This window comes from Thamnophis elegans, chromosome 5, assembly GCF_009769535.1.
Source record: "Thamnophis elegans isolate rThaEle1 chromosome 5, rThaEle1.pri, whole genome shotgun sequence".
NCBI classification, from domain to species: Eukaryota; Metazoa; Chordata; class Lepidosauria; order Squamata; family Colubridae; genus Thamnophis; species Thamnophis elegans.
Genome location: NC_045545.1, coordinates 2,533,751 through 2,557,231, shown reverse-complemented (window position 1 = coordinate 2,557,231; position 23,481 = coordinate 2,533,751). Strand labels below are relative to the sequence as shown.

Sequence of the window (23,481 nt, the reverse complement as noted above, 5' to 3'; positions counted from 1 at the left end):
CATTGTAACAGCTAAGGCGAAGTGCCCATTGACCTGAGTAATGTTGAGTTGGCCATGCCCACACGGTCACATGACTACCGAGCCCCGCCTACCCAGATGGTCATTAGGGCAGAGAACCGGTTGTTAAATTATTTGAATCCCCCCCACTGCTTTCAATGGTCACTAAATGAACTTTTGTAAGTCAAGGACTACCTGTAATAATTTTAGAGCCCATATTTTTGCTAGGCACAAGTACTTACTAGTTGCTCATAATCAAATAAATAACAAATAGCTATATTATGATTGGCATTAAAATGGCGTATTCTGGTTAGAAGAAGAAGCTGGAAATTTTGACATGGCATCAGACTAATGGCTCTGAATTAATATATATATTTAGGATACAGTACTGCACATTCCAGATCATCGAGCTTCTCTGATCTCGGTCATAAAAGAAATACCTCTGTGGGAAGCACATCAACTGGCATAAGTAGTATTCTAGAGCCATGTGAAGAGGCTGAATCCAGAAGCACTGAGGATAATAATCTGAAAGCCACTATGAAAGACGCCCTCCCAGAAAATTCAAACAGGTAAATAAATGGGAAGATTTAATAATATGGTAGTCATTGATCATTGTTCTGGAGCATAGCATTTCTAGACATTTCATATTTTTCATAGGCTACCAGTGAAACAGGATTCTGTGGAATCACAACTGAAGAGGGTTGATGCAACAAGGGTTGATGCCGATGACATTGTTGAAAAAATACTGCAGACTCAAGACTTCAGTTTGGATTCAAGCGCAGAAGGTTCGTAAAACAAGAATGAAAACTTGAGAATAAGTTGTTGATGGTCATTCCGACTCTTAGGTTACACAGAGGAAAATCACTAATGATGTAGTAATGGTTAAAAGGTACTGAAATAGCACCTACTGAAGAAACATAGCAGCAGCCACAGGGAGGGACAATTTATGCAAAGACTATCCCACCCGTGAGACAAAGATATGCTCCACCCCTTTTGGATGTGGTCATGATATATGCATGCATAAAGGGGCTGGCTTTGCAGCCCGATGCTGTTGTCAGCCTCTGCTTTGCTGCTGCTTTGGCTGCCATTGGAACGGGGAGGGGGGCATGGTATTTAGGAGGGGAATCATTGATGTGCTGGAGGAAGTTTCTAGACGCTGAACTGACCACCTTACTGCGCATGTGGAGGAAGGGAGTTTCCCGCCAAGGCCAACGGTCCAGCATTCCATCCTGGTGATGCCTTTCGAAGTTATCTCACACCTGACATTTGGGGGGGAAAATATGATTGGACTGTGCACAGGGATGCCAAGGGGAGGGGAATGAATTATACATTATATTATTAGCTTTCGCGCCTAATTAACCAGACTCAGCTTAGCTTTGCAACTGTTCATTTATAATTAGTAAAAAGTACACTTGGATTTCAATTCAAATGGAGTCCAGTGGTTTTCTTTCCTGATTACTGAATGAAGTGATGCTGACAGCTGCTTTGATCATTTCGATGAAAGCATTAAAGCCTTTGACACTCTGAGGAGAAACAACTGTTCAGATTAGAAATGTATTTATAGAATTATACTCTTGACAACTGTATTTTTATGTTATTTATTAAATATCTATGTATAATTTGGTAACTCTAGACAATCTATATATAGTGATTTAAAGTAGGGGGAGTTGCAGTTTCCACAATTCCCATTTGTTTGAAACTTCTCCCATCATCATATCCCTCTCTGCTTCCAAAGGTTCCTAGCCATAGTTGTGGCTGGAAGAAAGCAACGGGAAACATTTATTGCATCAAACATAGTAATACTGCATATTTTTTAATATCTACTTTTACAGAAGAAGGGCTAAGACTCTTCGTAGGTCCTGGAGGGAGCACTGCCTTTGGAAGTCATCACTTACCTAATAGGTATGTCGTTAATGAATGCATCCTTTTATCTGTGAAAAATCAGCCGTGGAAACCATACCCAACACTTCAGATTAGTGTTTCTCACGTTTGACAACTTTATGAAGTATGGACGTCTACTCCCAGAATTCCTCACCCAGACATACTGGCTAGGAAGTCCAAAGTTGTCATGATGGAGAACAAGAGCCGAGGTGGCGCAGTGGTTAAATGCAGCACTGCAGGCTACTTCAGCTGACTGCTAGTTCTGCAGTTCGGCTGTTCAAATCTCACCGGCTCAAGGTTGACTCAGCCTTCCATCCTTCCGAGGTGGGTGAAATGAGGACCCAGACTGTGGGGGCGATATGCTGACTCTGTAAACCGCTTAGAGAGGGCTGAAAGCCCTATGAAGCGGTATATAAGTCTAACTGCTATTGCTATTGATTTAAATCACTACTGTAAAGCATCAAAAACCTTAATTTTATATAGCATGAAAGAGTGTAATTGTAGTCTTTGTGTTACACTCTTAATATTGAAGATAGAGAAAACGATAGGGAAACATGGAACGAACAGGAAGACAAGAAAATTATATACAAAAGGGAAGAAGAAATTACACCAGTTGTCCAACTTGCAAGTATAAAAGACAAGCCTTCTTCATTCTTTGAATGCATTGATTTATATTGTATTTTAAAAATTGATTAAACTTACTTGCAAATTGGTAGGTGGATAACAGAACTCCCTAATTCTTTTAACATTTTGGGTTCTTCTGAAACATGAATGTAACATAAAAACCTACTTCCAAAACAATCTTTATCTTTTTTTTTTCCTCATCAAATATATGGTTAAAAAGTTAACTCAATTGGCAATGAAATAGAAATAATTTGTATAGTTTTTTCCCCACACAATGGAAAGCTAATTTAAATTTCCAGTCTAGCCTGCAGACCTGAGATTTCCCGTCAGCCTCCTATATGAGCTTCGTTGCTTTTCCCCTTTTCTTGTTTCTAAGTCATAGTCTTAGAAATATGGCCTTCATGTTACGGTTAAATCAAAATAGTTCCAAAGAACCATTTGAGTTTAGATTCTACTTAATGTAACTTTGATAAGTTTCATTTTTTTTAAAGCACACCTTGTTAAAAAAATAGCTATATGGCATATATAAGTAGTGATATTCTTGATTTTCATATGGTTTTATGTCAACTTCCACATGAAGAAGTGAAATTATTAGCCATTATTTGTTGGACAAAAAGTGTCCACTACAAAATGTGACTTCAAATGTCCAAACCTTGCTATTGTATCCATGCTGGCCAGTGTGTGCTGGTATGAAAAATCTTTCTGAAAAGGTTTCCATTCTATCATCTGAGCACAGAATGTGCTAACATTTTGTCCTGGTAACTTACACATGCACTGATGTTTTAAAATGAAAACTGCAAATGTCTTGCAATATTAAATTTCTACTGTATGCGTGAAAGCGTAAATTGCTCTACGGGTAGTCCCTACTTACCAATGAGAGCGCCTTCGCTAAGCAACACATTTGTAAAGTGCAATATTACATGATCACACTCACTCACGAGTGTGGTTCCTGCAGTTGCAACTGTTAGGCGAATCCTAAGAGTCAAGAGCATCTGATAATCATGATTACCATTTGTGACCTGCCAGCTTTCCCCACTGTCTTCAGTCATTGAAGATTGCAAATAGTGATTGATACTGTGAGATCACCGAATGCCTGAATTACAATCGCAAGACTAGAGACATTACAACAGCTACAACCATTAGGACCCGCCCTGAGTCTCTCGGGAATAGGGCGGCATACAAATTAAATCAAACCTCAAACCCATTTTCATTATCCCTTCTTCAGTGTGACTGTAACTTTTAATGGTCGCTGAGTGAGTGTACATTAAGTGGGGACTACCTGTACGAGTTCAAGCTTTCCCTTTTGTTGCTAATTTTTCCTCTAATCTTTCAGAGCGGGATCCGGAGCTTATGAACAAGTAGTTATAAAACGCTAGAAGAACTGGACTAAGCTGATGGATTTCCAGAATTTATTTCTCAATATTATGAAGGATGAGATCTTCTGAAAGTTGGCATACACTGGTATGCCTGTTTAGATACTTTTATGTTGAAAACTCTTTCTTCTGAAACCATTTATAAGGGCAATTTCCCATCTTTTTAGCATGCTGCTAATTTGTTGGCAGATTTGTTGATGGAGTTGTTGCATTGTTCCATATGTAAATCAAATTGGGGTGTTTTATTTTTTTGGAAAGGGGAAAAAAAATTCTATATAATTGAACCTATACCGAAATCAGTTGTAAGCGGAAGAAATGTTTTCTATAGGCAAATCAGAATAGGAAATAGGAAATACTCATTCAAGGAAGTGTTTTGAGAAAGTAGTACTTTTTATAAACGTGTAGTTTTAAAACGTGACATGCATTTCAGTAATGTATTTTTGTTATCACTTGAAAATGAGTGACTAGCCCTAAATAGGATTGATAATGCATATTTTATTACTGTTGAATATACTCAAGAGCCGCGCAGGTGCTGTACGTATTCTTAAAACTATGAAAAAGTATGAGGTTGTTATTGACTGACATTTAGTCTGTACCTAAATCATTATCACAGGATTCAATGGGAACTTTGAGCTCACAAGATGATTTGCAGAGAGAGAGATTGGAAAATATCATTGGAGAGTGCCTTGTTTCTAAGGGAAAAGGAAATACAAACTATTTTATGAAGCTTTAATAGTAAATAGTAAACCGCTATAAAGATAAGCACTTTATAAAGGTTACTTCGGTCCACATGAAATCCATTATTTTAGTTGAAGTTCCGACTTAAGCCTGGCATAAATTGAGCAAATGGCATAATAGCAATTTCCTTCGTTTTGTTGCATTATATTTGCTGGTCATGGTCCATATATGAAGGAAACACTGTGCAAACATTTAGATGGATGAATGCTTTGCGCCTAGTGCTCTCCAGTATTAAATTGCTTTTTTCCCCATGTCCTCTTAAATAGAATTTATTTCAATTAGACGTACACAGAAGAAATCTCCTGGCAGAACTGTGATGCATAAACATTTGTATAAACAAAACAATATAATTTGCCTATGCAACAATTTCAACAAAGTATTGTCTGACAGCAGAAACATCACTTTTTTTGGCTAATGGTATGAAATCTACCAATAATCTTGGAACTATATCAATAGTTTAAGTAGCTGGCCTCCTATCTTTAAAAAATAAATTGATACACCTTTAAAAATAACTTTTAATAAGCTAATTATAGGTATCTTATTTTAGTGTCTTATTTTTACTGTTTTCATGGTATCACTGATTCTTTTTGAAAAGAGTAGGAGTTATTTTTAGTTAAATGAAGGATTTTTAATGTTTGAAATACTGTTTTTTTTATAAATATCATAGCTTTTTTGCTGAAATCACATGTGTGAACTCTTAAAATAATATTTCTTTACTATGGTACCCAACGGTGTTCTATTATGTTTCGACTTGTTCTAACTTGACTTTAAGTGGGTTTTTTTAAAGCTGCTATTAAAATAATGGAAAAGGAATGCACATGGTTTGTTTTGAAATACACTTTAATTTACTTTGAACTTTCTATTAGTAGGGTTAAGTAAAAGGAACCTAAGATAGTGCTTGAATTTATTGTGGAAATAACTGATTTAGAGAAATAGCAAATTGGTATGAGAATGCACAGGTTAAAATAAACGGCAGGGTAAATTATAGTACCCATAATGAGAAATTATCACTTTCAACTAAATATTCTGCGGTGAATATAATTAGTACCAGATTACATTGAGATATCCAATTTTGTTCCTTTTAGAACTAGTGCAGAGGGAATTTCTCTCTTGGCATTCAACGTGCTGGTGGTAGCTCTTCTTATTCCATATGCTCATTGTATGTATTTCTTAATTCTGTGTAAAGTTTGAACAAATATCATGCACTTTTATTAATTGTATTATTTTAATGAAGTGATTCCAGTCCATCTGAGACATGGGAAATGATCTTCATATTTATGTGGCATTAAACATGCGTAAACTGTATACCGACATGCTAATGTGTTTTTTTTAATTAAAATTAACATTTTTATCATAAAATACTTCATTGTAAAGTGAACTTACAAATTCAATAAAATTTGTCCTCAACTTTTATTGGTATTCTTTTTTAAAATAATCATTACACAGAGATTTAAATATTTACCTGTATTATTTCTCTCCCCCCCCCACTACAATAAGAATTAATTCCAAAGAAAACAGGTTACCTTTCCTGAAAATAACATGCAGAAAGTAAAAGGATTTTTAAATTATTTGCACCCCTTTTTCAGTTTTTTTAAAAGGCCACAAACCACCACCTCGCCTGCTCAAAAACTGGTTTATTTGAGCCAATAATTTTCCATAGAAGATAAATTCTATTCAAGGTGCTCATTCCCTTATTGGAATTCTTAAATCCTTTTGTTCAATCCCTAGTGCTAAATATAATATCATATATTAATCATTCATTTATTTACTAAATGTAGTAAGAATTGGTATAAAATGGGTTTTGAGTTTTATTCTTTTGATTGGTTTTATTTTACTTTTCCCTATAAAAAAAGATAAGTTTTATTGGCTTATCTGGTCACGTTTCCTTCTGTTTTCTCGTGAATATTAGTTTCTCTAATGCAGTGTTTTTCAACCACTGTGCCGTGGCACACTAGTGTGCCGTGACATAGTGTAAGGTGTGCCGTGGGAAAAACACCCGCTATATAGTCAATATAGGCACAGAGTTAAATTTTTTTAACATTTTGGTGGTGTGCCTCGTGATTTTTTTCATGAAAAAAGTGTGCCTTTGCACAAAAAAGGTTGAAAAACACTGCTCTAATGTACTGGCTTAAATTAAAAACCAGAGTTGATATGCATTTGGGCCAGAGGGCGAATGACAAAGTATGAAGGAGTCCTTCGGGATTGGGCGGCCTATAAATTCAATAAATAAATAAATAACACGGTACATTGCAATGTTCCACGCATGCACATAAAAGTTGAAACTTGCATAATATCACTTATCACTGGCAAATCTTCAGCTTCCATAGACACCTCTGAGACCCTCAGCTAATGAAATATTTCAGCCTCAACAATGAAGTATTTTAGTAAAGGAGAATTAAAGATAATTAAGCGGAGCTTGGCAATAAAAGATGCCAAGAAATGTATTTCTCTTAATATAATCAAATAACCGGGTTAACCAGCTTTTTTTTTTTTTAATCACAACCACAAAGCCAAATACTATGTGAAACACATTTTATAGTGCAGGATGCACAACTCACTTGTAAGGGATTTTGGAGGCAAAATAGCTCTTTCCAGTGCTAGGTTGACATCAGTCAATACGAACACAAATTACGTGTCCCATACTGTTTGGCCCAGTTTTGTATTATAGATCCATTTCAGAGTGTAAGGTGTGAGGATGTGGTTATTTGTAGCTGTGCAGGGCATCTTGATCATATTTATCATGGCTTCTTTCACTTGACTATATGGAACACAATATTGTAAATGCAGTAAATATTTGATGCTGGATACTTTTAACAGTAGTACTACACACACTTGGGGAAAACCACCCCAAGCTTTTTAATATTTAAAAGGATCGTCCACTTCTGGTCATTGGAGTGAGGAACCACTAAATTGTCCTTTATAAGAGGAGTTTGGGAGACGCAGTCTTCTTGGTTCTCCTTGATCTGTCTGCCACCTTTACTTTCCCGATTGATTCTGGGTGCTATGCAGCACAGTATTAAGGATTTGATGGTACCGATTCCAGAGACTGTATAGTATGTTCATTTTATACAGAAAAGAACTTCACGTTTACTGAATCTGGCTTTCTACTAGATTTAATGTTTGCCACGTTTATATGTCATATGCCATCAGAGATTCTTGACACAGCTAATTATGAGTCACATTTCTGCATGCTATTTTTATTTAATTTGAGCATTTTTATTCTACATTTTAAAATATGGTATACTGCCCAGAATGACTTTGTGTGAGATGACCAACTATACAAATACGATAAATAAAATCCTATGTATTTTATCTGTAAAAATACTCACTAAATAAACTGTTATAGGAAGTTTCCCTTGAAACCATGCTAAAGTCTCCACTCTTCTCAGAGATATGGGGGAGGGAGAAAGAGTGGATAAAATTAGCATTATTATCTAATATAGTGTCACACCCTTAGCAATTTTAATATATGTGGACTTCAAGTGCCAGAATTCTGCAGCCAGCATGGGGAATTCTGGGAGTCAAATTCGAAACAACTTAAAGTTGTGAGAGGTGAGAAACAGTAGCAGTATTTAGAAAAGCATGCCAGTGCTACTTGTGGATGAAGGTGATAGAACTGTTCACTGCCACATTGGAAAAATAACAAACATTGCATAAAATGTGTTAAACCACTGCTGGGAATCTCAGTAATATTTCAAAACCAATTATAGAAAGATCGACAGGATGTACAGAGAGCAGCCTTTACATTTCTAAATATGAAGAGATGGGGATGAAGATATTTTATTGTAATTGAGGGAAAATATTTGATATAAACCAGTTTAATGATATCGAAGTGAGGATTGAATTTTACCACTAACAATGTTTTAGCTTTAGAACGTCCATCACAAAAAAGAATTGTGACAGGATCACTTTGTCATTCCTGCAAATGATAGTATTTGAAAGCAAGATCGAAAGTATCTGTATAGTTATCCCCTCAAACCATCTGTATTGTTATTCCCCGCTGCAAATCAATCACTATGCATGCTTGTCATTTTCAGAAACACACAATCTGTAATTAGCAAGTTATTATTTTGAAGCACAGAAACATTTAAGACATTTGGAGAAAAAGCATAATACATGATTACAGGGGTTTATTAAGTACTTAATATAATGATCTTTTGTACAGCGATCTCTATATTTTCACTACAAAACTCCTTAAACTTTACTTTTTCTAGTATTAAAATTAGGAAAATCATTTTTAAACTTTTGTTTCAATAACTTTTTTTGCTTTGTGATTTTTTCACATGCATTCTTATTCAGAGTTACGTAGTAACATGGCTGAATAAATGTCACTCTCGCTCTGCTTCCAATTATTTGAAAGGTTGTATTGCTTACTTGGGTTTGAATGTTTTTTTGTTACACTTTTAAAGGAAGATTTCCCCCTCCTTTCCGCTTAAGTGCTAACTAATATAACATTACCTCATCCACTTTGTGGGCAACGGCCTCTTAGAAACATGCCACCTTCCTCGGGTGAAAAACAAAATTTAAGTGCCACTCTTGGACACTAAGAAGTTACTCAATAATCTATAATCCAATTTAATGTGAAAATGTCACATCTGATTATAGTATTTAAGCCCAATTTTAAACCAGCAATTACTAGTATTTCAATTAACTAGACTATTCTGTTCACGACAGGAAGAATTCTTTTTAATTCTGATCACCATCCTGTGGTTCATCTTCATATTCCACCTTAATCATCACTGCAGAACCGTCGTGGCTTAGTGTCATCTTGCCAGTTATGAGCTTACTGAGTTTTTCAAAGGTACCACAAAGTTGATTCACTTTGGAGAGAGAAAATATTTTTGCAAGAGGTACATAGATAACGTCTCCCCTAGCCATTGGCTGCATAATTTTACTATCGGCTTCAGAGAAAGGAAAATCGTCCAAATACATCTGGAAACTAGATCGCTGAAATTGGGATTCTGTTCCAATAAGAGTGTCACAGGGCTTTCTACATTCAGATTTTGTATAGTCCAGCTGTTTCCTTGCAATTATTTCTGCTGCTCGAAAAACCTCATTGACCACTGCATTCTGCAGATACTTTTCATCTTTAAGGCTTGGATAAATGATTTTGAAAACCTTTTTCAAGAAAAATCAAAATTCAAGACATTTATATAACACATCAACTGTTTAAAGCCTTTACATGTTTAGCTTTTTAGCACTATAAACTATACTCAACTTAAAACTTTATGGCTAGTTTATAATGTATCACAATCAAGCTGTAAACAATTAATTCTTTATAATTTTCTGTATAGATGCCTTTCCCACTTCTAAGTGCACAATAGGTACAGCTCCTTCCTGAGAGTTTTTCAACAGATGGAAAAACAGAGAGAGTGCGCAGATACTTTCTTTTTAGTGTCTACTTGTCATGGGCCACAATTTAGATTCAGAACTTCACTCTTGACAACATTGTTCCATGTGAGCCTGTGGATTGTCAGCCTCAGAAATCATCAAGCCATGATTCATCTGAGGTTGATCAACCACAGGCATCTCTTGATGAGTTGGAGCAGCAAGATGATGGCTACAATCCTTACAACATTTACACCTCAATGCTACTCAATGAGGCTCCTCACTAGGCAAAGGGCCAGGTCAACATAATTGCTGACAACTGCCTGCAGGTGAGATTTATGTAGCCAATCCTTATTCCAATTGCCATGTGGTGACTGAACTATTCTCTTAAAAAATGACATACAGATTGGAATTCCTGACCTAGTGACAAAATTACTTGTGATGACAAATGGGAAACTACCTGATCTGACAGGAGGTCTTTGATGCTGTTTGGGAGGCTCACAACATGGAGTTCTGTATTAAAACCTCGCATAAGGGCATTCAGATCAAACTGATCTATGCTAGAAGAAATTACGTCTTTGAACAGAAATAATCAATGCAATTCAGTAGGATTATGTTGATTCCAGTAATTTGCTGCATGTGTTCTAGTTCCAGTTCGTGGCACGACAAAACCGCACTCGACTAAAGCGCGCCCGATTAAACCGCGTCGCTGACATCAACAGGGTGACAACAGCGAGCGCGGAGAAAGAAGGGAGCTTTAAATAGCGCTTTGAAAGCAAGCCGATTCAAGTTAAGGTAAGGGTTAGGTTAAGGGTTAGGGTTAGGTTAAGGGTTAGGATTAGGGTTAGGTTTAGGGTTAGGTTTAGGATTAGGTTTAGGGGGGTTAGGTTTAGGGGTTAATTTTAGGTTTAGCGTTTACAGCGTGCTTTTTTCTCCGCGCTGTTGTCGCGCTGTGATGACGTCAGCTACGCAGTTTCGTCGAGCGCCCTTTAGTCGAACGTGGTTTTGTGGTGGAACCATTCCAGTTACCATTCTTTGGTTTTGCTAGGGCAGTGCACTTTCCAGTAATATAGTATTCCCTATGTGTGCATCAACAGCTAATTGCACCTCTCTTGCATAGAATGGTCTCTGAAACTGATGCGGAAGCATCAAATGCCATCCATTGCACAATGCAAAATCATGATAAATAACAGAAGCCTGAACAAATTGTAAAATTTGAACATGAGAAACTTGAATAACAAGCATAGGGCCCAGACAAATATGCTCAGAACAAGTAAAAAAACAATCTAGCATAAAGCATATATCTTACCTGAAATTTTGCACAAATTACAAGGTTATTACAGTCCACTGTAATGCTGTAAATCTCCTTAAACATGAAACTTATTTCTAAGCATGTATATATGTAGAAGAATAAATATGCAAGACATAATTGTTTCATTGAGTAGATTTCTTCTCATTTTTTACATATTCCACCTACAATCTGCAATGTCCTGCAGTCATGTGATTGTGATTTTTGACTTTTTGAGTCGGGTTCAGACATGCAAAATCAATGGGGGAAGCTACGTTCTCTTAACAACCGCATAATTTATTGAACAACCATGGTGATTTGCTTAATGGCCTTGGCAAGAAATGGTTGCAAAATCTGGTGCATCATGCAATGCCCCACTTAATGACTCTACTAATTAATTTTCCAGTCTCAATTTTGGTCATAATTTGAGGACTATAATTTGAGTAATCTCATTACATCCACATGTTTTGGTTTAAACCAGTGTTTCTCAACCTTGGCAACTTGAAGATGTCTGGACTTCAACTCCCAGAATTCCCCAGCCAGCGAATGCTGGCTGGGGAATTCTGGGAGTTGAAGTCCAGACATCTTCAAGTTGCCAAGGTTGAGAAACACTGGTTTAAATTATCTAACAATACCGGCAGTTCTTAAACGCCAGTTGACGTATCTGAAAGACTTTCCATATTCTTGCTTCCTTGCTTGACATATTTATTTTGAAGACAACCTGAAATCAATTGAACTTCTTTTTCAGTAGATATTTTAACATTTACAGCCACCCTGACCTAAAGTATGTTTGATAATAAAGAGGCAGAAGCCCAGTATTATATCTTTCCAAAATAGTTCCTTCAAATGAAAATTGTCTGATCTTACAGAAGAAAAAGAACTACTACCGTTGTATAAACTCTTCTCTGATATTCTTCAAATCTGTCAGGTTCGACATTTCTTAGTTTTTTTCTTACAAACACTCCAATTTGTGTACAAAATCCAACATCCTTCCCATGAGGTGGTTCTCCTACTCCAGTAAACTCTACTGTGTAATCATAACGAGCAGCAACTTCTACAGCCCTAAATTTATGAGGAAAGAACAATTAAGAAGTTGGAAGGGGGTTTATTCTAACAAACAAGCACGTCGCACATTCCAGTCTTCCGTGTTTACTCTTACATGCTTACAGTATGGAAATATCTCAACTGCAACAAGAGAGCAAAAAGCCCAATAGAATAAATAATTTTATTCACTTTGAGTGTCACAACAATACATGGTCATTTTTATGAAAACAGGTCAAGAAAGAAGATTAAGGCTTTCTGGAGGGAAGGGCACTCTATTTCTCCTTTTCTGTTTTCAGTGCCATGGGAATGTACCTGATGGAGCGGTGATGAGGACAACAGGGACTACTGGAAATAAAGCCACCAATTTCACCATGCATGCAAAGCTGGTAATTTTAAAACAAAAAATGTCTCTCTGGTTTTGCAGTGCCTCTTTTGGGGTTTATTTTTTACAACATATTTGGAAGCAAAAAGGGCTGACGCTAACAACTCTTAATTCCGTAACCTCAAAAAGAGAAAGGCAGCAACTTCCAGAAAACGGTCGTCTCTTCTTCATCCTATTAAACATGCAGGAAATGACTCAAACCACTCAGTAAAAGGCTTTCACGGATAAAAGAGAATTTGGGTATGTTAAATCTAGGAGCTGTGATGAAGCAAGAGTAATTCGAGACCCATCAATACAGTATTTCTGAATATCACTAGAAAAAAACCCTTTTCAGGATAATGTATTTTGTATGTGAAAGGTTAAGATGATAAATTTCACTTTAGTGCGTGTCTTTTAAAATCTGGGATCCCACAAATAGATGTGATTGACCTGTTCTTCATTTTCCACTTACTTTCCAATCATTGGGGTTATTGTTAAATCAACTAGATATGATAACCCTAAATATAAAACACTATCACCCCTGTGATTTCTTTTTCACTGTCATCATTTCAAAACTGGTGACAGTAAAATATGAGACTGGTCTGATTTTCATTATTTCCTGCTCCGTTTCTAGTTCCAATGCAAAGTACTGGTGTTAACATACAAACTCCATTATCTTGTGGGACTAAATTATTTGAAGATTTTTATTCCCACATATGCCTACTCATACACATATGCCTTTATTCCCACATATGCCTACTCATACACATATGCCTACTCATACCCTTTAGGGAAGGCACCACTTCCCAACTGTAGTGAAACAACTATAGGTATCTACTATTTCTCTCTCTAGCACTAGGTAATGACTTTCTCCTAAGCCTTTTACTATAATAGATCAATATTTAAAATTAAAGTATTGCAAAACACCGTTTAATGGTTTTGGTTGCTGTTAGACTTTCATGGTTTGTATTTTTAGTAGTATTATTTTAATGTCCATTTTCATACGTGATCTAAAGTAGTGCAAGCTCAGGAAAACCTACTTAAGGGTAGCATATACGTTTTTAAAATACCATAAGAGCAAGGAAGAAAAGATAACCTCCATATATTCAGAATTATAATGTCTATCAAAAGCAATGGTTTGTTTTATTGCATTTTAGTTTTACAATAAAATATCCATATTTGGTCTTCATTCTTTCACCACAAAACATCTACAAGACTGAAGGAACTTACCAGTTCTGAAACTGTGTTCGATTCCATTCAAACTTATGATCTGGATGTCTAAATAATGATACAGTTTGAAGTAAATAATTGAATTCTGAGTTTGGTGTGCTAATTACAATCATGGCTGGAGACATGAAGCCAAATACTACTTCTGGAAATTTCTCAAGATCTTTTGCCTCTAAGTGTTCTATTCTGTAATGCAAAATTGTAAAAAAGATCTTTTTACTTCTCAAATCAAGTGAATATATTTACTTTAACAACATCCCAGGACTTCAATGCAATTGTTACAATGAAATGATGCAGAGAACTGATCACCAATATTCAAATTTGGGACCCAGATGGAAAATCAATGGCACAGGAGCGAAACCAGAGTAGGAGAGATAGGATCACTGTTCGGGATGCCCTGAATCACAAATTAACTTTAATATCCTGCGCTGCCAGTATAAAAATTGAGCTTTTATACTTCATTTCCAGATCATATTTGCAATGTTCTATAGTCTAAGAAATTGGAAAACTAAGAGAAGATATTCCTAATTTATGAAACTTTGCTAAGAACTGTTAGGAATATATAACAGTTGGGTTGGCAATGTATAAATCATGTAACAATGCTGTACCCCGTTTCTTTAAATCATGCTGTAAATGTGATTGGCTGCTGTTTCCTCAATCGACCATAGGATGGAGCCAGAATCACTGTTAGATGTTGATCTGATCTGAGTATTTTGGAAGCTGGCTGTTAGAAGTGCTGTATAGTGATCAGCGTGAGCTATTGTAAGTTTTGCAACTGCTAGCAAACTTTGTATACCGGACTGTTTGTATGATTATGGACTATGTTATTTGGATTATCCCTTAACTGAAAGACGTTGATGACTGACTGTCTTAACCTTGTATGACGTGGACTGTTTGATGGACTCTGATACCTCTATTTCCATGAAAATAAGAGCCTATTGAAACTGCAGTGTCTCTGTAATGCTGGTTTGTGTGTTCTCCAACACAACTCTCACAATGCTTCTCTGAACGCACTTGTTCTCCCAATATGGAGCTTACCTAACAAGAAATTGGAAAACTAAGAGAAGATATTCCTAATTTATGAAACTTTGCTAAGAACCAGGAAATATAAATGTGCTAAATATCCTAGATAGTCCATGATCCTTTGAGTCATTCTTTCAGAGATATTTCTTCATGAATTTCCTTAATACCTTCAACAATGATAGAAATTCTAATGTTCTGCCTTCACTGGAAAAAGCAGGATACATTCAGACGTAGCTGAAAATAGCCCATATTGAATTGCATAGCACAGTCAAACATCAGCACAGGAAATGGCTTATTAGATCATAAACATATTATTATAATTTTGATGTCATACAAGGTGTTATAAAATTTATCCCACAAGAGCCATGGGTTCCGGATTTTGGATGCATTCTGTAAATTCGTGACCCGTCAAAACCGCGCTCGACTAAACCGCGCCCGATTAAACTGCGTCGCTGATGTCATCAACCGGGCGACAACAGCCAACACGGAGAAAGAAGGGCGCTTTAAATAGCGCTTTGAAAGCAAGCCGATTCAACTTAAGGTAAGGGTTAGGTTTAGGGTTAGCTTTAGGGTTAGTTTTAGGGTTAGGTTTAGGGTTAGGTTAAGGGTTAGGTTTAGGGTTAGGTTTAGGATTAGGTTTAGGGGGGTTAGATTTAGGTTTAGGGGTTAATTTTAGGTTTAGGGTTTACAGCGTGCTTCTGTCTCCGCGCTGTTGTCGCCCTTTTGATGACGTCAGCGACACAGTTTAGTCGGACGCGGTTTAGTCGAGCGCAGTTTTGTGGTGGAACCCTGTAAATTAGCCCCCCTGAGGTACTTTGGATCAAAGGTAATAAGAACCAGAATTTCAGTAGTATATATAAAGAAAATTGTGTTTTTAGTCATCTAAGTTTGCTTTTTAAACATTCATCAACTAATATGAAATATAAAGGAATACCTACAGTTCAATGCAGGTTACCATATCGAAGCCCAGCATACAAGGATCCTTCTGAGCAACTGAGCCCTGAAGAAGCGTGACTGTCAGCTGTCTTTCACTTGGCTGAAGATAGTCACTAGGAAGGGGAGACAACATATACCTGGGAGCAAATAAATTACACAGAATAAAAGCATTGTTTTGGAAGGTAGGTAAAGAAGGTAGGTAAGTTGGTTGGCTGGTTGTTTTGGGGCACAAAACATTGTTTCCCTTTTCACCTTGAGTGTGCTGTAAATCATGAACGTATAGTTCAGCTTCAGTCATTCAACATGGAAGAAAACTGTGTAAGTCAAAAATACTTGAGTTTTAATATTCTCCTCCATCCAATACATTGTTGGTACAAACTGAATGATGTCTGGCTGATTTATGAACGATATGGATACTGTTTCTTTGGATACCCACAGATCTCCTTGGTCAATCACTATACTTTTGTGACATATGTTGGACTACTAATATATATTAAATAAAATATTCTTAATTTGTGGACAATGAATTTATTTCATACAGCTTTATTTTTGGAACTTCTGTCCACTTAATTATTTTCCTGAATGAAAATGAAAGTGGGTTTTCCTTACTAATTAAAAATTGGAACATAAACAAGGTACAAAAATGGTATATCGGGAAAGCAAAATGATTATATTACTTTTTGATTAATTGTGCTAGAGATCTTTATAGAAATGAAATGAATAGCAGATTGTAAATGTGAGAAGGATCAGAAACAAACGACCATTCTTTGTTCTCTCAATTCTAAAATGTGGTAATAAACTCTCAATTAGACACTGATCTATCATATCAATATTTTTAAAGAATATTTCAGAAATGGAAAATAAAACTCTCTTAGGAGAGAGAGACAGGAAAGGAAGGAAGGAAGGAAGGAAGGAAGGGAAAGGAAAGGAGGGGAGGGAATGAAAGAAGGAAAGGAAAGGAAAGGGAGGGAGGGGAGGGAATGAAAGAAGGAAAAGAAAGGAAAGGAGGGGAGGGGAGGGAATGAAAGAAGGAAAGGAAGGAAGGAAGGAAGGAAGGAAAGGAAGGAAGGAAGGAAGGTAGGCAAGTTGGTTGGTTGGTTGGTTGTTTTAGGGCACAAAACATTGTTTTCCCAAAATGAATTAAAATATTCAACTTACATGTTTTCTTTCATTGCTTCTTCACTGATATCTAACCCAACTAGTTCTTCAATACAATTGCAGAATTTCAGCATCCAGAGTAGTCTACAATCAGCACATCCCAAATCTGCTACCTATTAATTTGAAATTAATACAATTCATCATAACACACGTCTTGTGTCAGGGGTGAAATCCCACCGGTTTGGGAGAACCGGTAGTGGACATTGGGCCTGGGTCATCAAACTGATAGGGATTACTGGCTGGCCACACCCCCGAACCAGTCCCCTGGTCGCCGCTCGCTCACCCCACCCCATCCAGTCTCTGCTTTCCACCATCCCAAGCTGCCTCCCCTACTCCCTTTCCTGCGGCCCGTGGCCCACAGCCCTGCCTTGCTTGTCTGCCTTCCAGGCGGCCTTCCTGGTGTCCCCGTGGCCAGCTTATGAAGGCAGGCAAGGGGAAGGCTGTGTGGGAGGCAGGCAAGTATGTCGGGGCCAGCTGGCCAGCCGCAGGGAAGGGAGCTAGCAGCCTACATCCTTCCCCTGCCATGCTTGCCTGCTTTCCATGCGGCCTTCACGGCAGTCCCCCATGCCCGCTTGCCTTTCAAGGTCTGCATCCAGCCTGATTCCCAATCTGTACACTGTGTTGCCTTGGGGAACCGTAACAGGGTATTTTACTAAATAAAACTGTCTAACTATTCTGATATACTTGCAGTGCGCAGTTTGGGAACTACTAGAGCCGTGATGGCGAACCTATGGGACCCATGCCACAGGTGGCACGCAGAGACATTTCTAAGGTCACACAGGGCGTTGCCCTGTCAGCTCCAGTATGCATGTGCACACTGGACAGCTGATTTTGGCCTTCATTTTCAGATGTTTTTCACCCTCTGAAGTCTTCAGGAGGCTTCCCTGAAGCCTCCGGAGGGAGAAAAACGGTCCAACACGCAAACCAGAGGTCCAAAAATGGGCCACTTCCGCCCTCCTCAGGACCTCCGGGTGGGCGAGGAAGGCAGTTTTTGCCCTCCCCAGGCTCCTGGAAAGCCCCTGGAGCGTGAGGAGGGCAAAAAACGGACCTACCAGAAGTCAGAAAATGGGCCATTTCAGGCCTCCAGAGAGCCTCCGGGGGGAAGGGGAGGCCCTTTTCACCTTTCCCAGCTCCAAGAAAGCCATGTGTGCATGCGCAGGGCAGCGGGGGTGGGTGGGTGGGGTCACGCGTGCATGCGCAGGGGGCACGCCACGGGGGGCATTAAAGTTATGGGATGGGCACACGAGCGCGTGAGTGCGCTTGTGCTTTTGGCACCCAAGGGGAAAAAGGTTCTCCATCACTGTCCCAGAGTATTACAATTCCTAATTCAATTTTTAACTGTGTTTTATTACAGCAAAATAATAACTTTAAGGATTAAGAGTTCGAATGCAAGTCAGCCATACTAAAACAAAATTGTACTAGGAAACACATACTAACCTTTTTAGGTTTATGCTTATTCACCAACTGCTTAATAAAATGGTAACGTTGCTTGTACAATGGTGGTGTAAATGTAATAATCCTCACGAGATCATCTTTTTTCATTGTTACATCCATATTCAAAACTAAGAACAAAAAACAGCGTTATGTAAATGCTACACAGGTAGTCTTCAACTTGTAAGTTTAGTGACAGCTAACAACGGCATTGAAAAAAATGACTCGACTGTTTCGCACATACGACCATTGCAGTATTCCCAGGGTCACGTGATCAAAATTCAGACGCTTGGCAACTGGCTCATATTTATGACGGTTGCAGCAACCCAGAGTATTGTGATCATCTTTTGTGACCTTCTGACAAGCAAAGTCAAAAGGGAAGCCAGACTCCACTTAACAATCGTGTTACTAACTTAATTGCAGGAATTCACTTAACAATTGTGGCAAGTTAGGTCATAAAATGGGGCAAAATTCACTTAATAGCAATAGCAATAGCAGTTAGACTTATATACCGCTTCATAGGGCTTTCAGCCCTCTCTAAGCGGTTTACAGAGTCAGCATATCGCCCCCAACAACAATCCGGGCCCTCATTTTACCCACCACGGAAGGATGGAAGGCTGAGTCAACCCTGAGCCGGTGAGATTTGAACAGCCGAACTGCAGAACTGCAGTCAGCTGAAGTAGCCTGCAGTGCTGCATTTAACCACTGCGCCACCTCGGCTCTTAATACTTAATAAACGTATTAACTTAGCAACATAAATTTTGGATTCAATTTTGGTCATAAGTCATGAAGTTTCTACAAATATTTACTTCCCTCCCCCCTGCACTCCCCCCCAACCTTTCCCCTCCCTGACTTCCCAGAACCAACACAAGGTATAAATCTTCAACAAAAACAGTCTAAAATATGTTTAGAAAAAAAATTAAAAAGTTAATAACGTCTTTCAATTGAGCTTTAGCTCCTCCTTGCTAGGCTAACTCTAGACCAGTGTTTCTCAACCTTGGCAACTTGAAGATGTCTGGACTTCAACTCCCAGAATTCCCCAGCCAGCGAATGCATTCACTGGCTGGGGAATTCTGGGAGTTGAAGTCCAGACATCTTCAAGTTGCCAAGGTTGAGAAACACTGCTCTAGACAATTTATATCATTCCTGGTCTTTAATCATAAGCTATCTGAAGTTTCTTAGTCCCATATTTATTTTGAGTATAATCAATCCATCTTTTCCACTCCAGTTTATATCTCTCGTTTGAATAGTCCTTAAGATATGCAGATATTTTAGCCATCTCAGCTAGGTTTGTTACTTTCAATGTCCTTTCTTGAATAGTAGGCAAATCTTCCTTCTTCCAGTATTGCGCCACTAACAGTCTAGCTGCGATTATTAAATGCAAAATCGGATTAATCTCTACAACTGTACAACCAGTGATTATACCTAACAAAAATAATTGAGGGGTAAACGTTAACCTTTTTTAAAGAACATTTTGCATAATCCACCATATTTTTATCCAAAATGCTTTAACCTTTTTGCAAATCCATGAAGTTTCTGTAGTCTCAGAAACTCTTGTGCAAATTGAGATCCGAGTATATTTCATGGCTCTATAAATTACATATATACATACAAATATCGGAGCCTGCTGTTTTGATTGCCATTGTAGTTATCAAAATTTCTTCCACATTCCTTTTTCCTATAGAATTAATTTGCAACTCTAGATATAAATCAGGTTTGATCTTATTTATATATGTCATTAAGTAACTGAATTGATACTGAACTTCTTTGGAGTTTTTTGACAAGATGGGATCATTGATTTTTATTTTCGGTATTTAGCTAGGCCTTTTATTCTAACACAGAATAAAAGTAAGCCTTTCTCTTCATGGTGCCCTCTTTAAAACAATTGTGAATCAAAATAAAGAAAAAGCAAACCTGGATTTTGGATCTTTTTTCCTTTTTTAATTACTTTATTAATGATCTGGGATATGAACTAAGTGAACTTTATTTCTTTCCTTCCTTTATATAAGAAATATTTCATTTTAGCCTTATGCAGATGATATGGTTTGTTTACTTAAGCTCAAATAGCAGATAATTATTGTAAATCGTATTGACTGTGTTGAAAGATGAAATGCCACCATAAAATAGCCAAAATAAAATTGAACGAAACTCCTCATATCACTATCTTGGAATTTTCAGGGGTTTAGGTTGATTGAATTCTAACGTGAAAGTACTAAACCTAAAGGCTTTGGAGTTTTGATCACAGAGGCAGGACTGCTGTCTCCCTGCAACACAACCCACAACTTACACAAAGCCTTTGGAAGTGTTATATTTTTTAAATATCTTTTTGTTATTTCATTATTCTTTGTAAGTAACCGGAGTCTTAAAAAATGGTTAAAATAGATTTATCCTCTTTTCGTTTCTCTAGGCAAATCTCCAGACCTATTTCATCTACTTGCCGTCTGGATCTCCTCTCTTTTCTACTTTAGATCCCCTATTTTTTTCCCCCCTTTATCAGAGAAATGAATTCATCCAAATTGTGTAAACCATTCCCTCTTTCTCACCCACTGGGATTTTATCTATAAATCACAAGCATGAAGTTAATGGGACTACCTTTTTCTAATCTCAACTCTTTTAAGTACAAATCATTTTACACTTGAAGCCCAAGGTAACTGGGTCCATTTTATATCGCCAGTCAACTGTGCAATCAAGTGGAGCAAATTCACCAAACTTGTCAATTATTTCTATGGATGGAAACTAATCAAGGAGAGAAGCAACTTTGAACTAAGGAGAAACTTCCTAACAGTTAGAACAATTAATCAGTGGAACAGAAGTTGCCTCCAGAAGTTGTGAATGCCCCAACAGTGCACGTCTTTAAGATGTTGGAGAGCCACTTGTCTGAAATGGTATATGGACTCTCGCATGGGGCAGGACTGGATGACCTCCCAAGGTCCCTTACAACTCTGTGTTATTCTATGTTCTGGGATATTTTAAAGGTCAAAAAGGAAAAAAAAAAGCAGCAAATGCACATGTAGAAGACACCTTAGCGATTCAGCAACTTGTTGAATTGCAAGGGACCAGGCACACCATGAAGGCGGCTCAGTTGAAGAAGCTTATGGGAGGAGAAGCGAAACGTTCTTCAAAGTCAAAAAAAACAAAAACCAGTTTTGCAAACTCTTGGGGGGGGGGGGAAAGCACCTTTGAGGCAACCACGACCTGGAGAATCTCCATAAGACTTTTTGTTTTTGTTTTTTTATCATTCTGGTTTCCAAGAACCTGCATGCTTTTTTAAAAAAAAATATTAAAATATTTTTAAAATGATATCATTGCAAAAAAAAAAAAAGGCCTTAAGTTTAAAGACGCTCAAAAAAATAAAATAAAACGGCCCCGAGTTTGCACGCGCCACCCCCTAAAGCTTTTTGTTTTGCACTACACAATATTAAAATATTTTAAAACATTTTAAAAATGACATCATTGCAAAAAAAAAAAGTTTAAAGATGCTCAAAAAAATAAATAAAACGGCCCCGAGTTTGCACGCGCCACCCCCTAAAGCTTTTTGTTTTGCACTACCCAATATTAAAATATTTTAAAATATTTTATAAATGACATCATTGCAAAAAAAGAGCCGAGGTGGCGCAGTGGTTAAATGCAGCACTGCAGGCTACTGCTAGATCAGCAGTTCAGCGGTTCAAATCTCACCGGCTCAGGGTTGACTCAGCCTTCCATCCTTCCGAGGTGGGTAAAATGAGGACCCAGATTGTTGTTGGGAGCAATATGCTGACTCTGTAAACCACTTAGAGAGGGCTGAAAGCCCTATGAAGTGGTATATAAGTCTAACTGCTATTGCTATAGTTCTGCAGTTCGGCTGTTCAAATCTCACCGGCTCAGGGTTGACTCAGCCTTCCATCCTTCCGAGGTGGGTAAAATGAGGACCCAGATTGTTGTTGGGGGCAACATGCTGACTCTGTAAACCACTTAGAGAGGGCTGAAAGCCCTATGAAGTGGTATATAAGTCTAACTGCTATTGCAAAAAAAAAAAAAGTTTAAAGACGCTCAAAAAATAAAAAATAAAACGGCCCCCAGTTTGCACGCGCCACCCCTAAAGCTTTTTGTTTTGCACTACACAATATTAAAATATTTTAAAACATTTTAAAAATGACATCATTGCAAAAAAAAAAAGTTTAAAGACGCTCAAAAAAATAAAATAAAACGGCCCCGAGTTTGCACGCGCCACCCCCTAAAGCTTTTTGTTTTGCACTACCCAATATTAAAATATTTTAAAATATTTTAAAATATTTTAAAAATGACATCATTGCAAAAAAAAAAAAGTTTAAAGACGCTCAAAAAAATAAAATAAAACGGCCCCGAGTTTGCACGCGCCACCCCCTAAAGCTTTTTGTTTTGCACTACCCAATATTAAAATATTTTAAAATATTTTAAAATATTTTAAAAATGACATCATTGCAAAAAAAAAAAAGTTTAAAGACGCTCAAAAAAATAAAATAAAACGGCCCCGAGTTTGCACGCGCCACCCCCTAAAGCTTTTTTTTTTTTTTTTTTTGCACTACACAATTTTTAACCGTTTCACCAATTTACGGGTTGCTGGACTTGCTCGGCGAGGAAGGAAGGAAGGAAGAACAATCCAACACACAGCCCCGAGCCTGGGTTGTTGTTTTTTTTACAAGCAAAGAGCGGCGGCGCCCTCGGCTACCCCTACGGCCAGCCTCATTTGCAATGGACGTCGCCTCCTCCTCCTCCTCCTCCTCCTCAGTCAACCCAACGGCTTTCCTTTGAACCCAACGGCATCCTAAGGTCGCCGCGCGCAGCGTTTGCAACCGGCGCGAGCGGTTGGTCCCCCCCCCCCCCCCTCCAAAGCCCGAACTCGGCACAGCAAAGGACGCCTTTTGGGCGCACGCGCAGTCTCCGAGCCCAGCCGAAGGGTACGCCGCCGCCGCCGCCTCGCTGGCCCCTCCCACTTTCCGAGGCCTTTCCCGAGCCGTCGCCAATCAATCTCTCCTCTTCCCCGCCTTCCCCACGGCGGGCTGCTGATTGGCTGCCTCAAGTCCCGGAAGGAAGGAATGTGCTTTTTTTTT

General features: G+C 38.0%; 2 protein-coding genes across 4 annotated transcripts in view; one reads left to right on the top strand and one right to left on the bottom strand.

The window, feature by feature from the left end:
• The window catches only part of FAM102B (family with sequence similarity 102 member B), a 33,854-nt gene extending 28,213 nt beyond the window's left edge, over positions 1 to 5,641 (top strand). Inside the window, exons 8-11 of the mRNA XM_032219026.1 lie at positions 377 to 566; positions 655 to 782; positions 1,830 to 1,899; positions 3,836 to 5,641. Of these exons, the coding sequence (XP_032074917.1) occupies positions 377 to 566; positions 655 to 782; positions 1,830 to 1,899; positions 3,836 to 3,878 (431 nt within the window). The 3' untranslated portion in view covers positions 3,879 to 5,641. The remainder of the gene's footprint in view (positions 1 to 376; positions 567 to 654; positions 783 to 1,829; positions 1,900 to 3,835) is intronic.
• A 3,087-nt stretch (positions 5,642 to 8,728) lies between these two features.
• HENMT1 (HEN methyltransferase 1) lies at positions 8,729 to 23,399 on the bottom strand. Of its 3 annotated transcripts, none has more exons than XM_032217272.1 (7): positions 22,977 to 23,399; positions 18,416 to 18,540; positions 16,979 to 17,091; positions 15,823 to 15,957; positions 13,865 to 14,047; positions 12,117 to 12,291; positions 8,729 to 9,731 (listed from the first exon to the last, which is right to left on the bottom strand). In XM_032217272.1, the coding sequence occupies exons 2-7, from the start codon at positions 18,530 to 18,532 to the stop codon at positions 9,300 to 9,302; spliced, it is 1,155 nt and encodes a 384-aa protein (XP_032073163.1). In that variant the 5' UTR covers positions 18,533 to 18,540; positions 22,977 to 23,399; the 3' UTR covers positions 8,729 to 9,299. The 3 variants fall into 3 exon arrangements, with proteins under 3 accessions (XP_032073163.1, XP_032073162.1, XP_032073164.1); XM_032217271.1 differs by having other exon boundaries at positions 22,985 to 23,398; XM_032217273.1 differs by lacking the exon at positions 22,977 to 23,399 and adding an exon at positions 22,269 to 22,309.
• Positions 23,400 to 23,481: the final 82 nt, after the last annotated feature.